This window comes from Stegostoma tigrinum, unplaced genomic scaffold (genome assembly GCF_030684315.1).
Source record: "Stegostoma tigrinum isolate sSteTig4 unplaced genomic scaffold, sSteTig4.hap1 scaffold_118, whole genome shotgun sequence".
Classification (NCBI taxonomy): Eukaryota; Metazoa; Chordata; class Chondrichthyes; order Orectolobiformes; family Stegostomatidae; genus Stegostoma; species Stegostoma tigrinum.
Window position 1 is genome coordinate 481163 of NW_026728068.1, and position 18700 is coordinate 499862.

Here is an 18700-nt window from a genome sequence, read left to right on the forward strand (position 1 = left end):
TTAAAACGACAGCTTCATTTAATTGAAACACATTTTGTACAATTTTCTATTACTTGGAACAAGTCTTGGAAATACATTTCCTGTGATTACAGACAATTCATCATTCTGACTGAACCGGCCAGCTACTCTGGCAAAGTTGAGAGGTTCACATTGGATTTCAAATTTCAAATCAGGCTCCTTAAAGAGTGCTCCAATTCCCTCCTTTGCTGACATGCTCCACCCTGACCCCTGCCCAATTCCAAAGGTATATTCATCTGCTGACATGAAGGAAACTGAATTTGATATAGGGGTGCTTGATGCGATTTGAACTATGAAGTTCTTTGTGAGAGTTCTTAATTTCTTTTGCACACTCCACAGTATCAAGTATGATAACCCTTAGGCAGCACATTGGAAGAGACCTTGCATAGCACGAGCTGTGGAACAAAAAAAAAGAGGTTTCCTTTTTCTTCAGTTTCTCCCTCCTTCTATTTTCCGCCAAGTCAGCAAACATTTTACACCTCTCTGTTTTCCTACCAGTTATGTAAGCTTGCTTTCAAGAGTAATTAGATTCCTCAAAACAATATTGTTCAGAAATGTGAAGTCAGTGATATTGTTAACAGAGAATTCAAACAGGATTGAAGCCAGACTGTCCTGTTTCCGGTAGCTTGCTGTGGCCTCGAGCTGTAGACAGAAGTTGCTGTACATAATTCCACATTTACTCTGTTGTGGAAACTTTCTGGCCCATCTGATGACTGGATTGAAGTAGAAATTGAGAAATAGTGGGTAGTCAGCTGAAGGGATTTAATATTAAATGTTTATTTACTTAAAATGATGGTTTAATATTCTTGAGATCGATACAAAATAACTCCAAGGCTCAAATTTCTGTTTTATATGAATCTAGCTGGCCATGTTTCTGTGATGTTTTGACTTTAACTTTGTATTTTCTTTGAATGGTTCAAGTAATACATGAAGTGACCAGCTGCTTTATCATTGGATTGAACATATTGTATCTCCTCATCAATGGTATTCCCCTCCAGCCCTTCAATGCTCATATCTTTGCACTTCTAATTCTGGCCACTTTGATTTTCCCTGCATGCTTGATCTTCTTTATTCTGTCATTGGTGTGTTCAGCTACCCAGTTCTGGGACACTCTTCCAAAACATCTCCTCTTTGTCCTCAAATCCAATCTTTCTGACCAAGCTTTTGGTGGCCTGTCCTAGTTTTAGCTTCATGAATCTTGGAGTGATTTTTAAATGATTATGTAAATGTGAAGCATTTTGAAATGTTTCTACCATGTCAGAGATCTATACAAATAAACGTTGTTCCTGCATCACATTTACTTTTTAAATTCGTACTCTCTGTAGGCATCAGGAGATGAGCTTCCATCACATCTCGCTGTCGATACCTCCAACGTTCAAATTCTTAACTCTGAGACCTCAAAAAGACTCGTCGAAAATTTTGTAATCGCTCTCATGAACAAGGAGCGTTTCTACATCCGCACATTCTTTTCGACATACAAAGCATATACCACTGCTGAAAGTGTGTTGTACATCCTCCTGGACAAGTGAGCATAAATCTAATGAGCATCTCCTTTGTTTAATGGTAATGATAGAAAAGTATGTTCTGTCGAGTAATTTTTGTTATTAATCCTTCTGGCAATGAATCGCTGAAACTAGCCATATGGAAACAACTCTCAGTAAACTGAGAATCTCCATCCAACCCTCAGTAAGGGAGACGATTTTTTGTTCATTGAAGACATGAACTTACCTGCACCCCAATCCCTCGGACGTTAAACTCTGCAAATTTGGGCTTTAACTTTCATCCAGTTTCATCAGAAAAGTCCACATTTTTTAAAGTATTCTGGAGGATTTTATCCTCCACACAGATGGTTTTATCCTACACCTTCTGCCCAAAAGGTCCAGATTCAAATTCTATCTCCTATGTCATGTGTCATAATAAGTTTGAATAACTTGATTAAAAGTAATTAGACTTGAAGTCCTTCATAAAGAGAGACTGCAGTGGGACTGATGAGCTTGTTTGTTTACAACAAGGCAAAGCAGTCCTTCAGCTCTCCTGTTTTGTGCCCCCATCGCTTTCCAATATCCCTGATCCCAAATGGTGGCACAAATCATGTTTAAGCACCCGGCTAGTGATTTGGGACAGAAGTGAATAAAACATACTCACAAAACATAATGCTGAGACAGGTGCCAATGTATTTTTGATTATTTTTTCGCAATAATGAAGCGATCGAGAACCAGTACAATACACCGATTAAAAAGTGTGGTGAATGTATTAGGACAATGTCTAGACCTTGGTATTAAAGATAAACAGTGACGTTGACTTCCTTCAATGCTTTTTATGTAGTTTGGAGCTTCCTACAACTATGTTTGGAATGTTTAAGTTTCTGCATGTAGTGAATGGAAAAATGTTATTTTAATTGAAAGAAGCCTATCAATTGTCTGTAATAACAAAGTGTGGAGCTGGATGAACACAGCAGGCTAAGCAGCATCTTAGGAGCACACACGCTGACGTGTCAGGCCTAGAGCCAGCTTTTGTGCTCCAAAGATGCTGCTTGGCCTGCTGTGTTCATCCAGCTCCACACTTTGTTAATTCGATTCTCCAGCATCTGCAGTTCCCATTATCTCTGATCAATTGTCTGTAAGTCTGTGTTGGGCAGAACAATCAAAGTTTGGAAGCTGAGTTCAGGGTGAGGAACCTTCATTGCAAAACTGAAATGTTGGTCAAATGAATGTCTGCTTCCAACTGAAATATGCAGGAATACCGCAATTCTGTAATAATGGGTGAAATGTTTTTCAAATGACATCAGTGATGGTTTCTCTCGTCACCTCAGTTTTTATACATTAGTTTTTTGCACGTTGGGTGAGCATTGAACAGTTTATGTACTTCACAAATGGTGTTTTGGGGTAACTTATCAAAGCTCAGTTCGGGTACAAAGCGATTCTCACCACTGCTGACCTTCAATTGATGTATCTCTGACATTAGAGGGATATCCCTGGGTAGGAAAAGTTTCCCAAATGTGCTATGGTTATAAAATTTGAGAAAATCAGCAAATAACCAGAGATGATTAGATTTTTCTTCAAAGCAGTAAGCTAATGAGCTGGCTTTCATGAACCCAATGGGTTGCAGAAATCGATCCAGCTGGACCTTTCAAAAGTGAATTTGGGTTTCTCTTTTTGCCTGTTGCCAAAATATTCTCTTTCTTTGCCCAACTAAATAAGTGTTCCAGCAGAATAATTCCAGCAATAAGCTTCTGAGTTTTTAAAGAAAGGTGACCCATTCTTGCCGTAGAATTTGAAACATCACAGCTCACTCATGTGTCTCATGTTATCTCTCAGATGTGAGATAGTGGACAACGATTCTTCGCAGGTTATTACTTTCTTCTTTGCTTTTGTGTTAGGCCGGTGGTCACCTTAGATGATGGTATTCTTTTAAAGGTAAAGCGAAAATTTCGTAAAACCAAGGAATCTCAGCAAACTGTGGTTTGTTGAAATTTGAGGAGTTTGGTTCTCATTAAACTCTAAGGTAGCTGCGGTTAAGACAATCATCTGTTATATTTACTGTCTCCTCCTTTCACAATGTAGCTGTTTATTACTTTGGCTGCTTTGATCTCTAACTTGTCCATTGTCTTTTGGTGAAAGTCTCCATCTGCAGGGAGATTCTTGGAGTTTTTAAAAAGTCAACAACAAAATGGCTTCCATGCCATTCAAATTTCAAACCCATTTTACCAATTGGACAGATTTTGTGTTTAAGATTAGTGTTTGAGTCAACCATTTTAATTCGGCTAAAAGATCATCATAATTCAACGGATGTTTATAGCATCCGTTCACCTTACACGCACCCTACATTTCAAAATTTTCCTTTATCCGTGGTGAAAGGGAGAAACAGTCTGACTAGATGCTACAGTTATTTTGGTGTTCTGTAATTAGATCCAGGGAATTCATCTCTTTTTACTTGAGTGTTCTCATTTACTGAGGTTTTTATTTGAGACAGAGAATTAACTTGAGTTCAAAATGGTTAGGATCGTATAGTATGAGTATAATTTTAAAAATCTGTTCCTGCCCAAGTTTTCCAAGTGTTGACGATCAGTCCATGACTTCTGAAGGAATGAATTTATGACTGACAGATTTGGTGACGTGACAAAGATGCGTGAAAAAATTAACCTTAGAGGACTTCGGAATACTGCAGAGAAATATAGGTTTAGCAAGTAGTCAACGATCTGACAAATAGAGTTGTATATGGTAAATTTGAAGTCCATTTTGGCAGAAAGAATAGCAGTTTTGTTTTTATTGAGGGAGATTGCATTGCTCTGAGATACAGTGGAATCTGGGTATCCTCGTGCATGAATCACAAAATGATCGTGTACAGACATGTTAAGTAATTTGGAAAGCAATTAAATGCAGAGCAGAGCTCTGGAATATTGTAAATGCAAAGATAAACAGATACTTGTTGAGGGAGAGGAGGTGAAAGGTCATTAGGAGAGGCAGGAATGTAGATTTGAAGTTACGATCAGATGAGACAGAACCACATTGAATGCTTTACTCTTCCCTCCTTGTATGGGAAGTGGCAGGTATGCTGTAAAATGCCAAATTGGAGTTTCACTGCAAAGTATTAACAAACTCGGTAATCAAGGCTTCAAATGCCGAAATCCTGAACCTTCAGATGTTTTTCAGTGGCTGAATGCAAATTGTAGATTCAAGCTTGTTTAAAATCACTTAGTTTGTGCTGTCTGACCAATTGCAGATATGGGAGCTTTGACACCTCAGAGGCAGAAGAGATTCCAGTAATCGATTCAGTGAGCACAAAGTAAGATTTAATCTTATGTGTGACTTAATTAAGTTTCATCCAAAATACAACAATGTTAAAAAACCTGCTGGCTCTTCCTGTAAGATCTATGGAGGGCCTTCCTCCCACAGCAATGCAGCAAACACTAGACAGCAGCAGTCACATTAACAAAGTTGCTTGATTGTATCAAAAATCTACACAGATTTTGTTTGTTTAAAAAGAAAAGTTGTATCAACAGAAAAGATCCAAAAGTGTTCAGTGAAAAATTGCTCATCCATTCACTATTCAGATCTCCATTTGTCACCAAACATTTAGATAGCTGAGCTCTGCATTAAGGATACAACATGTCGAAGAATTGAGGTTCCTACCTTCTCCCCTCCCCTCAGTCTGCCTGTGGTGTCTTTCAAATCTCCTGTGAAGGTTTTGAAGAAAAACCTACTCGCAGTACATCTGGAGGGTGATCTATTTTATAAAAACAGTTGACCAAGAATGAAATAGAGGCAGAGCTGCAATCTTTTCTTTGCTGTCATTATGGTTGGTATTGCTGAGCTTATACAAAAGAGATCTGCAGGCCAATGTCCACTGTAGGAGTTGAGGAGCTCCAATATTTGCCAGAGAGACAGACATGTGCAGCTCTCAGCTGGTGACTTAATTCATGCCCAGTGCGTCGTTAAGCCGGCTACTTTGCCCACCGCTGACAATACAGTATAATGGTGCAGAAGAGAGTTCAGCTTTCCTCCTGAACTCCCCTCCACTTTGCCAAGAATGTCATGTCTCAGGCCAAGGCCAGTTGACTTGGAACATTCAGCCCTGTATGTACAGACAGTATCTGAAGTTCTTCATTGGAAAGTTGGTTGCCCTTCTATATTTGGGCCAGGAGCTCTTTGTTTGAGATATTTTTAGACTTTGCAACAAATATAAAATGTTGAAGATATGAATCTGTTACATCCTTCTGTCCCTCTCTCTGTCTTTACAACCACACTCCAGTCTCACGGTCTTATCCTGTAAACTATCGTTCAGGGTTTTGGGGAGACCACTCACCATATTCTGTAGTTGCGTCTTGACCCGTTGTTAGAAAATTAGCTCTCAGTGGCACGAAATGCCGACTCAATGTCTTTCAGGTGTATGGAGATAATTTTCTTGTGGATGTGGATGTTTCCTCAAATTTACTTGATAACACTTTTAGGACCATTTGCAGATCACCTGACGGTGCAAACTACAAGGCAGATGGGAAACCATGCTCTCTAAAATCTGTCATGAAAGAGTAAATTTGAATACAATATGTGGTTAAGGTTTGCTTTATTCAGAGCACAAGGAATACAAAGGAAACTACCGATGAGCTAAGAATTACTGGGTACAAGTGTTTGTTTAAAATGACATTCTTCACAACTAATTTCAGCAGCGGAAACAATGCTAACATTCCGAGCTGTGAGGAGCTTGAAAATCCAATTCCTCTAGAGACAGTAGCTGAGATCAGAAAGTAAGTATTGATCCAATGTATGAGGAAATGATGCTTTCATCAGAATACAACTATGTGAAGGGCAACCTCTGGAGGCCGCCATTTTCAGGAACATGATTTAGAGACTTTCTCCTGAAACTTAGCAGCATCTGTGGTGAGAAAGCAGAGTGGGCATTTTGAGTTGAGGTTCCCATGTTCAGAACTTCGCATCTCTGAAGACGTGTCGCTTGGCTCAACTTGAACTCTGTTTTCTGTCTGTAGATGCTGCAAAACCTGTAGAGTTTCTCCAGCAATGTCTGCTTTTCTTTCAGCTTGTCGGCTTCTGTAGTTTGTTCTTTTACATTAAAGAAACAGTTGGCTGTTGTTCTAATATTTGCTTTGTTCTTAGTGTTGTAAAAAGAAATTTTAGATGGAAGATTGTGGTTCATGCTGCAGGCCTTCTGCTGGAACTGCAACCTGGAGGCCTTGGCCGATTCCAGCGGTGACCAACAAAGAGATCATCGCCGGGTTACTCACCAGTTGACGGTTTGGCTCAGTTTTGACAGCTGCTAGTCCAGTGAAAGGGGTGGCAGATCAGCACCTTTCTCAGCCCTACTGTTAATGCTGATTGTCACTGAGGTTGTGTAAGTGGGCGCCATTAGGAAAGTGAGGGAGGCAGTCCTTAGATGTCAGGGAGAGCCCAGGTGAAAAAGAGAACTGGCCCATGTCACATAGCTTTGCAATGTGTAGGTGGTAAACTCCCTCCCTGCCATTTTCCTAATCCTCCCACCTCCAATTTAATTGTCAGCGAATGATTGGCCATGCATTAACACACAGTCTTTAATGGAATATTTCTTTTCCAAACATTGGACTGTGCACTGCCGGTAAATATATTGAAAAACTTGACTCTCTAACTCTGTTTGCAGTGTTATTACATGTCCCACCTCCCCGCATTGCCCAAAAAAATCCAGACCATTGTGCTTTGAGAACTTGTGTGAAAGTTGAAATTCCTTCTTCCTTGCAACTCCCCCAGCTCCTCTTCCAGACTCAACTCCTGTCACTTGCAAACCACCTGTTAGAGCTTAGAAGGGAAAAACAAATCTCGATCTATTGTAGTTACATACATCAGAAATATTGCCTGTTTAACAAATCCAGTTGAATAGGACTTGAAAACGTGAGAGGGCTTGTCATCTGAAGAGTGGTTGTGGGTTTTGGTTCAGTTTAGGATGGAGTTTAGAAGGATGGGAGGGAATTTTATTGGCACTTACAGAATACTGAGAGGCCTGGAAGGATTGTACATGGAACAGAGAAGATGTTTCCACTAGGAGGAGAGATTAGGACATGCGGGCACAGTCGCGGAGTGAAGAGGCCAACCTTTAGAACTAAGGTAAGAAAGAATTTCTTCAGACAGGGAGTGGTTAATCTGAGGAAAACATTGCAGGAAGCCGACGTCATTCGGACTATTTAAGATAGAGAGAGAGATGGGTTCTTGATTAGTAAGGGGATCAAGAGTTTCAGAAGAAGGCTGGCGATTGGGCTTCAGAAACATCACAGCCAGAATTGAATGGCAAAGCAGACTGAGGAGGTTGAATGAGCTAATTCTGCCCCTATATGTTATGGTCTTATGGATTTGACACTAAATATTTCATTGGTCCTTTTGTGATGAAGCCACTTCTGGGTGCAAGTGTTTTTTTAAAATGTCTTTAGTTTTTGCCTTATATAGTCAGGAAGGCAAATGCAATGTTGGCATTTATTGTGAAAAGATATGAATCTAAAAACAGGGCTGTACCTCTGAGGCTTTATAAGGCTCTGGTCTGGCCGTACTTGGAGTACTGCGTGCAGACTTGGGCCCATATCTCAGGAAGGATGTACTGTCCCTGGAACGTGTTCAGAGGAGGTTCACGAGAATGGTCCAGGGAATGGAAACCTTAAAATATGAGGAACGGTTGATGACTCTGAGACTATACTCATTTGGAGTTTAGAAGGATGAGGGGTGATCTAATTGAAACTTTCAGAACACTGAATGGCCTCGACAGAATGGTTGTTGGGAAGATGCTTCCATTGGTAGGAGAGACGAGGCCCCGAGGGCACAGCCTTAGAATGAAGACAAGACCTTTTAAATTGGAGATTTGCAGAAACTTCTTCAGCCAGAGAGTTTTAAATCTGTGAAATTCACTGCCACAGAATGCTGTGGAGGCCAGGAAATTTAAAACTGAGACAGATCGGTGCCTGATTATCAAGGGGATCAAGGGCTATGGGGAGAAAGCAGGAGAATGGGGTTGAGGAACTTATCAGCCATGACTAAATGGCAGAACAGACTCAATGGGCCGAATGGCCTAATTTCTGCACCTATGTCTTACGGTTTTGTGGTCTTAAATAATTGCAGGTCTAAAACCTTTGAAAGCCCAAACTCTGAGAAAGATGAAGAACCAAGTTCACCAAAAGAGACAGCAACAATTTCAAAGTAAGTTTCATCCTTCTGTGCTTCATTCATAATACATAACATGAAAAGAAATTGCTGTGAATATAGTAGCTCTTGAAAGATTATATCGCCGTTCGAGACAATAAAAATCACATTAAAGAAACAGCTTTAATCCCTCTGAGGCCATTGCCAGTAATTAAATCAATGACACATTTCAGCCTTTGATCGATAGAAAACATTCAAAAATGTTCAGTGAAAATTTGATTGGCCCTCAACATCCAGACCTTGTGGTCTAACTTGCAACAATGCAAAACTGCGAAACCTCCCACCTCCCCTCAAATGCACCAGCCGATGTAACTGGAGTGTCCGACATATTTTCTCTGAAAATTTGGAAAGCAAACCATCTAGTGTAGTCATTCATCTGGACTTTGACCAAATGTGGACTTGAAATACAGAGCATTTTGGGATTCAAAATTTATTTTCAATGTTTACAAGTCATTTGTAGATGCAAATCCTTTCCTTAATTTGTGCTTCATGAGCACTTGCAGCTGCAGATATTTTGGCTGTATAGATTGTCAGGTGGGTGGGAATCAAAGTTTGCCAGGCATCTGTGTAACCATGAGGAAGCAAGTTTGATCAGAAGTACTTTTGATATGTTTTAATTCTGCAATTTGGAATGCAGCAGTGTGAAAAGGGAATGATGGAGTATCATTGATTTCAAAACTTTTTGTGCAATGTAATGAATGCCACTCCAGACTATGGCAGTCACATTAAAGTGTCTGCTGGACTGCTTTCCTAGAAAATTCATGGTAGAGATATTTACCTTAAATGATAGCATCACCATTGAAGCATCCAAAACACTTAGATGGGAAATTGTTTTCAGATCAATATTGAGGTTATATTTCTGGACAATGTGGCTCTGGTAAAAATACTAAAGCAATGGGTTAATCTCCTCTACCCCACCTCAGCACTTCTCTGTGTTCCTCCTTCCTGCTTCAGCTGCACCCTCCCCACAAACTTCCTCCAAGTTCATTGAAGTGTCCTCCAAACGTCTGTGACATTTGAAGAAATATGTTATCAATTAAGAATGTGACCTGCTCCCCGTGTCCGAGCCTTGGTATTTCTCCCATACAATATTGCCATTGAATAATTTGCATTTTGAATTATCTAAGTTGGCGATTTGCCATGTGTATCCATGGAGTCAGGCAGAGACCTGGAATTAATCCTGAGTTTATTCTGTCCAGGTCTTTAAGGAAACTCAGAACTGTTAAAAGAGCAGGAAAGAAAAATGATTTTTTTTCAGCAAAACAGCCACTGGTGACTAATCTGACCTTAAGCTTCAGTGAATTTGAGCAATGACAAATTCCTACATCAGTGCTCCGAATCAAACTATGAGTTACAAGCTGTGCTTGTGAGGGTTGAATTGTCAATAGTCTGTAAAGAGCTTGAGTTTCTTTTTCAGATATGAGGAAGTTAAACTTAAATCCTCTCTTTTGGGATGTTTGTTGTCTGTCCCAGTGTAGAGGTTCTTTATTTGACCTCTTTACTCCTCATCTACCCACTGGCTCCCCCTCACAGCCAAAATAAGATAAGAGTGCCAGAAATTAAAAATGTGATCATGTGCACAAGTAAAATGATTTATTTGGTGTTTTGTGACCAGTTGCAGCTGTGAAAATGTTGACATGTCACACTGTGTAGTGGGTGGAAACCTAAGTTTGTCAGAAACTGAAGGAGTAATTGACAAGTAAATTTGATGTGACGACAGATTAAACCTGTTGTTCAGTATTTGGGATCTAATACAGTGAAAGGAAACTGTTGGGATTTGCTGTAGGATTATGTCAGGGTTGCCTCAGGAAGATACCCCAATTGGCAGTGCAGTGAGCACCAATCCAGACAACAGCAATCACATGAAGCAACTGCTTCACTGCTTCTGCAATGTTTGGCTTATTTTAAGAGATGGAATAATGTTGAATTAGCATAAAGCATTCAAAGCTTTTCAATGGTAGACTGAATTTTGCTTGTCTTTCAGTATCAAGTTCTTGCACAGCGCAGGAACGGCTTTCAACAAGGGTGAAATACTGAAGAAATGGTTTTCTCTCCTTATTGCCCTGCTCTGTCTCTTCCAACCCACACCCCAGCACTGCCTCAGTATGAAGCCCTGTGGGCATCCTGTGGAAGTCAAAAGGACCCCTCTCTCAACACTGTGATTTTTTGTTGTTGAATTGGGTTGGATTTAATTCTGGACGTGTTTGCCTGTTCTAAATGACTTAATTTGTTCTCTTCGATCAATTGCAGTTCTGGAAATGTTGACAGTGCAAATGGTGAGGAAAATGGAAGTTGTGTTTCTTCAGGATCCAGCGAAATAATTGCTGAGTAAGTTTAATTGCATGCATGACAAAGTGAATCATTATTCAGAATATGACAAAGCGGTAGGAAATAGCTGGGGAGCTAGCAGTTTGTGCAATGTTATACAGCCATCAAATGGTAATAGCCCAGAGACAATGATTTGATGTTTGTACCAGCTCTCAAAGAGGGACTTGCCTACGTTCACTCCTAAGTCCTTTTACTGTGTAATACTGCGAAACCTCTCCTTTCGAAAATTGTAGTTCACTTTTGAAGACCGAAATTGAAGCTGCATCCACCACACTATTCGGCAGAGCTTTCCAGTTCCTGAATAGGCTATTGAAAAAAAAATTCCTTGTCACCATTGGTTCTTTTTGCTGATCATCTCAAATCAGTGTCCTTTTCTCCTTAAGCCTTCTGTCACAAGGCACCGATTGTTCTTATCCATTCTAACCAAATCCCTTATGATTTTGAACACTTTTAAAATCACTTCTTAGTTTTCTCCAAGAACAGCCTGAGCTTCTTCAGGCTCTCCACAGGGCTGTCTAGTTTGTCATCTCTGGTAATATTTTTTGGGAATGTTTTGTGCACCCTGTCAAATCCCTTCCTGAAGTGTGGTTGGTAAATACCAGAGTTGAGGGCATATCAGGAGTTTTTTTTATAATGATTAGTCAGAACATATTTGTTTTTCATACAATGCTCCAATTTTTAAAGTTCAGAATCCTGATGATATCTTCAACCTGCACTACCACTTCTATAATTATTGTGCACACACATACACACACACTATCGATCAAATATCAGGCATGGATCATTTCAGGAAGCACCATATCATAAGATATTTATTTTGGCTCCAGAAGAGAAGAAGGAACAATCCAGAATAATTTTGATTTGGAGGAGGTCCAACTTCAAAAGGAGCAAGAAGGCGTTTGCAGCAAGTAAATTTCAACACAAGTTTAGGCAAAACTGCAATGAAACAGCAGTCTGTCTTACAGCAGGAGGTTGTTTAGTGACAATCTCAGAGTGTTCCCACAAGCAGGAGAGAGTGGCACATGGTACAAATGATGAGGATTATTGATGACCCCAATGTGTACAGAGTGAAATATAGGTACTTCAGAAGGGAAGTGTAGAAGGAAAGGAGACTGGCAAACATTTTCAGGTGCCTTGCAGCATTCAGTAATCTCTTGCTAAATGTGGATTTGCATGCATAAGAGATTTAAAGGACCCACAAAATATTGTGCCATATTAATGCAGTCAGAATGATTTCACGGGCAATACACACATGTTCTAATTTTCAAAATGAAAAGAAAAGAGATGTGGAAATCCAGTGTGTGATGTTCATTCTGCTTCCCCGACATTTACATTAGATTTTCTTTTCTCAAAGATGAACTTGTAACTATTTTGGGCTCTCCTATTTCCTGCAGGAATCCTTGACAACATCCTGTGATGAACTTGTTTGTTTACAACAAGGCAAAGCAGTCCTTCAGTTCTCCTGTTCTGTGCCCCTATCCCCTTCCAATATCCCTGATCCCAAATGGTGGCACAAATCATGATTAAGCACCCCGCTAGTGGTTTGGGACAAAAGTGAATAAAACATACTCACAAAACATAATACAGAGACAGGTGGCAAAGTATTTTTGATTAATTTTTCGCAATAATGAAGTGATTTTGACCCAGTACAACACAAAGTTTAATAAGTGCGGTGAATGTGTTAGGACAATGACTAGAACTTGAGATTAAGGATAAAATGTAACATTGACTTCCTTCAATGCTTTTTATGTAGTTTGGAGCTTCCTGAAACAATGTTTGGGATGTCTAAGTTTCTGCATGTAGTGAATGGAAGAGTGCTATTTTAATTGAACAAAATCTATCAATTTCTGTAAGTCTGTGTTGGGCATAACAATAAAAGTTTGGAAGCTGAATGCAGTATGAGGAGCCTTTTTGCAAAACTGAAATGTTGGTCAAATGAATGTCTGTTTACCACTGAAATATGCAGGAGTACCGCAATTCTGTCATAATGGGTTGCATATTTTTCAAATGACATCAGTGATGGTTTCTCTTGTCACCTCAGTTTTTTTTAATACATTAGTTTTCTGAATGTCGGTGAGTATTTAACAGTTTATGCAATTCACAAATGGTTTTTTGGGGTAACTGATCAAAACTCAGTTCAGAGACAAAGCGATTCTCACCACTGCTGACCTTCAATTGATGTGCCTCTGACATTATAGGGACACCCCGGGGATGAAAAGTTTCACAAATGTGCTATGCTTATAAAATTTGAGAAGATCAGCAAATAACCAGAGGTGATTAGATTTTTCTTCAAAGCAGTAAGCTAATGAGCTGGCTTTCATGAACCCAATGGATTGCAGAAATGATCCAGCTGGTCCTTTCAAAAGGGAATTTGGGTTTCTCTTTTTTCCTGTGGCCAAAATATTCTCTTTCTTTGCCCAAGTAAATAAATGTTCCAGCAGAATAATTCCAGCAATAAGCTTTTGAGTTTTAAAGAAAAAGATGACCTATACTTGCCCTCAAATTTTAAACATGACAGCTCACTCATGTGTCTCACATTATCTCTCAGAGGTTCAATAGTGCATAAAGATTCTTCGCAGGTTATTACTTTCTTATTTGCTTTTGTATTGTGCCTGTAGTCATCTTAGATGATGGTATTCTTTTAAAGGTCAAGCGAAAAATTTGTAAAACGAAGGAATCTCAGCAAAATGTGGTTTGTTGAAATTTGAGGAGGTTGGTTCTCATTAAGCTCTGAGATCGTTCTGGTTAAGACAATCATCTGTTTTTTTACTATCTCCTCCTTTCACAGTGTAACTGTTTATTACATTGGCTGCTTAGATCACTGACTTGTCTATTGTCTTTTGGTGAATGTTTCCATTTGCAGGGAGATGCTTGCGAGATTTTAAAAAGTCAACAACAAAATGGCTTCCATGCCATTCGAAAGTTCAAATCCATTTTACTAATTGGACAGATGTTGTGTTTAAGATTCGTGTTTGAGTCAACCATTTGAATTCAGCTAAAAGATCATCATAATTCAATGGATGCTAATAGTATCCATTCACCTTACACACATCCTACATTTCAAGATTTTCCTATATCCATAGTGAAAGGGAGAAACAGGCTGACTAGATGCTACAGTTATTTTGGTTTTCTGTAATTAGATCCAAGGAATTCATCCCTTTTTGCATGAGTGTTCTCATTTACTTAGGTGTTTATTTGAGACAGAGAATTAACTGGAGCTCAAAATTGTTCGGATCACATAATTCCAATATAATTTTAATAATCTGTTTCTGGCCAAGTTTTCGAAGTATTGACGAACAGTCGATGACTTACGAAGGAATGAATTTATGGCTGACAGATGTGCTGAAGAGACAAAAATGCATTAAAAATTAACCTCAGAGGACATTGGAATACTGCAGAGAAAGAGAGGTTGAGCAAGTCGTCAAAGATCTGACAAAGACAGTTGTACATGGGTAAATTTGAAGTCCATTTTGGCAGGAAGCATAGCAGTTTTTTTTGTTGAAGGAGATTGCATAGCTCTGAGATACAGTGGATTCTGGGTATCCTCGTGCATGAATCACAAATTGCTTATGTACAGATACATTAAGTAATTAGGAAAGCAAATAAATGTTTTCATTTTATCATGAAGGAACTTAAACACAAAATTAGGGATCACTGGTGAGCCCATATCTTGAATGTTTTTCTTTGTGGTGGTCAGCCTTATTTAAAGATGGAAGTAAATATATGAGAGGCAGTTCAGAACAGGTTTACCAGAATAATACCGAGCCTAAGTGACTTGCCTCACAAGGAAAATTTGTACAGACAAGGCTTGCATCAGTCGGTGTTTAGGGCGGAAGGCGCAATGTGATTGAAAGAAAAAAACCTGAGCATTTGTACAGGGCAGATATGCAGATGGTGTTTCCTCTTACAGAAGAGACTAGAATGAAGGGCGAGTGTCTAAAATTCAGTGGTTGTCAACTTAAAACAGTGGTTTTTTAAATATCTCAAAATGTGGGTATTCTTTTAAGTTTTCTTCCTGAAAAGATGGTAAAAGCAGAGCGCTGGAATACTGTAAATGGAAAGATAAATAGATACTTGTTGAGAGCAAGGGAGTGAAAGGTCACTCAGATAGGCAGGAATGTAGATTTGAAGTTACGATCAGATGAGACAGAACCACATTGAATGTTTTACTCTTCTCTGTTGTATGGGATGTGGCAGGTATGCTGTAAAATGCCAAATTGGAGTTTCAGTGTAATGTTTTAACAAACTCGGTAATCAAGGCTTCAAATGCCGAAATCCCGAACCTTCAGATGTTTTTCAGTGGCTGAATGCAAATTGTAGATTCAAGCTTGTTTAAAATCACTTAGTTTGTGCTGTCTGACCAATTGCAGATATGGAAGCTTTGACACCTCAGAGGCAGAAGAGATTCCAGTAATCGATTCAGTGAACACAGAGTAAGCTTTAGTCTAATGTGTGACTTAATTTAGTTTCATCCAAAATACAACAATGTTAAAAAACCTGCTGGCACTTCCTGTAAGATCTGTGGAGGGCCTTCCTCCCACAGCAATGCAGCAAACACTAGACAGCAGCAGTCACATTAACAAAGTTGCTTGATTGTATCAAAAATCTACACAGATTTAGTTTGTTTAAAAAGAAAAGCTGTATTAACAGAAAAGATCCAAAAGTGTTCAGTGAAAAAAATTGCTCATCCATTCACTATTCAGATCTTCATTTGTCGCCAAACATTTAGATAGCTGAGCTCTGAATTAAGGATACCACATGTTGAAGAATTGAGGTTCCTACCTCATCCCCTCCCCTCAGTCTGCCTGTGGTGTCTTTCAAATCTCCTGTGAAGGTTTTGAAGAAAAACCTGCTGCTGTCCATGAACACACTAAATCTGGAGGGTGATCTTTTTTCATAAAAACAGTTGACAAAAGGATGAAATAGGGGCAGAGCTGCAATCTTTACAATTGTCATTGCCGAGCTTATAGAAAAGAGATTTGCAGGCCAATGTCCACTGCGGGAGTTGAGGAACTCTAATATTTACCAGAGAGACAGACAGACACAAGTGGCTGTCAGCTGGTGACGTGATTCATGCCCAGTGAGTCATTAAACCACCTACTTTGCCCACCTCTGACAATACAGTATAATGGTGCAGAAGAGAGTTCAGCTTTCCTCCTGAACTCCCCTCCACTTTGCCAAGAATTTCATGTCTCAGACCGAGGCCAGTTGACTTGGGACATTCAGCCCTGAATGTAGAGACGCTATCTGAAGTTCTTCACTGGAAAGTTGGTTGCCTTTCTATATTTGGGCCTGGAGCTCTTTGTTTGAGATATTTTTAGACTTTGCAACAAATATAAAATGTTGAAGAAATGGATTTGTTGCATCCTTCTCCCTCTCTCTCTCTCTCTCTTTACTTCCACACTCCAGTCTCATGGTCTTATCTTGCAAACTACCGTTGGGGGTTTCGGGGAGACCAATGACCATATTCTGTAGTTGCGTCTTGACCCGTTGTTAGAAAATTAGCTGTCAATGGCACAAAATGCCGACTCAATGTCTTTCAGGTGTATGGAGATAATTTTCTTGTGGATGTGGATGTTTCCTCAAATTTACTTGATAACACTTTTAGGACCATTTGCAGATCACCTGAAAGTGCAAACTACAAGGTAGATGGGAAACCTTGCACTCTAAAATCTGTCATGAAAGAGTAAGTTTGAATACAATAAGTGGTTAAGGTTTTGCTTTATTCAGAGTACAAGGAATACAAAGGAAACTGCCGATGAGCTAAGAATTACTGGGTGCAAGTATTTGTTTAAAATGACATTCTTCACAACTAATTTCAGCATCGGGAACAATGATAACATTCTGAGCTGTGAGGAGCTTGAAAATCCAATTCCTCCAAAGACAGTTGCTGAGATCAGAAAGTAAGTATTGATCCAATATGTGAGGAAATGATGCTTTAATCGGAATACAAAAATATGAAGGGCAGCTGCTGGAGGTCTGGCATTTTCAGGAGCATTACATAGAGGCTATCTCCCGAAACTTAGCAGCATCTGTGGAGAGAAAGCAGAGTGGGCGCTTTGAGTTAAGGTTCCCCTGTTTAGAACTTCACACCTCTGAAGAAATGTCACCTGGCTTCACTTGAACTCTGTTTTCTGTCTGTAGATGCTGCAAAACCTGTAGAGTTTCTCCAGAAACATCTGCCTTTCTTTCAGATTGCCGGTGTCCATAGTTTGTTTGTTTTTACATTAAAGAAACAGTTGGCTGTTGTTCTAATATTTGCTCTGTTCTTAGTGTTGTAAAAAGAAATTTTAGATGGAAGCTTGTGGTTCATGCTGCAGGCCTTCTGCTGGATCTGAAACCTGGAGGCCTTGGCCGATTCCAGCGGTGACCAATACAGAGATTGCTGCCGGCGTTACTCACCAGTTGACGGTTTGGATCAGTTTTGACAGCTGCTGGTCCAGTGAAAGGGATGGCAGATCAGCATCCTTCTCAGCCCAACTGTTAATGCTGATTGTCACTGAGGTTGTGTATGCACTGTCCCTGGAACGGGTTCAGAGGAGGTTCATGAGAATGGTCCAGGGAATGGAAAGCTTAAAATATGAGGAACGTTTGAGGACTCTGAGACTATACTCATTGGAGATTAGATGGATGAGGGGTGATCTAATTGAAACTTTTAGAATACTGAATGGCCTGGACAGAGTGGATGTTGGGAAGATGCTTTCATTGATAGGAGAGACTAGGACCCGAGGGCCCACTTTTAGAATAAAGAGGAGATCTTTTCAATTGGAGATTTGGAGAAACCTCTTCAGCCAGAGAGTGTTGAATCTGTGAAATTCACTGCCACAGAAGGCTGTAGGGGCCAGGTCATTGAGTACATTTAAAACTGAGACAGATTATCAAGGGGATTAAGGGTTATGGGGAGAAAGCAGGAGAATGGTGTTGAGGAACTTATCATCCTGACTGAATGGCAGAACTGACTCAATGGGCCGAATGGCCTAATTTCTGCTCCTCTGTCTTATGGTCTTATGGTCTTAATGAATTGCAGGTCTAAAACCTTTGACAGCCCAAACTCTGAGAAAGATGAAGAACCAAGTTCACCAAAAGCGACTGCAGACATTTCAAAGTAAGTTTCATCCTTCTGTGCTTCATTCATAATACATACCATGAAAAGAAATTGCTGTGAATATAGTAGCTCTTGAAAGATTATGTCACCATTCGAGACGATAAAAATCACATTAAAGAAACAGCTTTATTCCCTCCGAGGCCATTGCCAGTAATTAAATCAATGACACATTTCAGCCTTTGATCGATAGAAAACATTTTAAAATGTTCAGTGAAAATTTGATTGGCCCTCAACATCCAGACCTTGGTGGTCTAACTTGCAACAATGCTAAACTGCGAAACCTCCCACCTCCCCTCAAATGCACCAGCCGATGTAACTGGAGTGTCCTACATATTTTCTCTGAAAATTTGGAAAGCAAACCATCTAGTGTAGTCATTCATGTGGACTTTGACCTAATGGGGACTTGAAATACAGAGCATTTTGGGATTCAGTATTTATTTTCAATGTTTACAAGTCATTTGTAGATGCAAATCCTTTTCTTAATTTGTGCTTCATGTGCACTTAACAGCTGCAGATATTTTGGCTGTATAGATTGTCGGGTGGGTAGGAATCAAAGTTTGCCAGGCATCTGTGTAACCAT

General features: G+C 39.7%; 1 protein-coding gene across 2 annotated transcripts in view; it reads left to right on the plus strand.

The window, feature by feature from the left end:
* Positions 1-7427: 7427 nt before the first annotated feature.
* The window catches only part of LOC132207656 (ral guanine nucleotide dissociation stimulator-like 1), a 36996-nt gene continuing 25723 nt past the window's right edge, over positions 7428-18700 (plus strand). The window contains exons 1-3 of one of the 2 annotated variants that reach the window (XM_059643582.1): positions 7428-8684; positions 10938-11015; positions 16838-18120. In XM_059643582.1, coding sequence (XP_059499565.1) covers positions 18023-18120 — 98 coding nt within the window. In that variant the 5' untranslated portion in view covers positions 7428-8684; positions 10938-11015; positions 16838-18022. Of the gene's footprint in view, positions 8685-10937; positions 11016-15430; positions 15449-16837; positions 18121-18700 lie in introns of those variants that run through there. The other variant, XM_059643583.1, reaches the window with a different exon arrangement.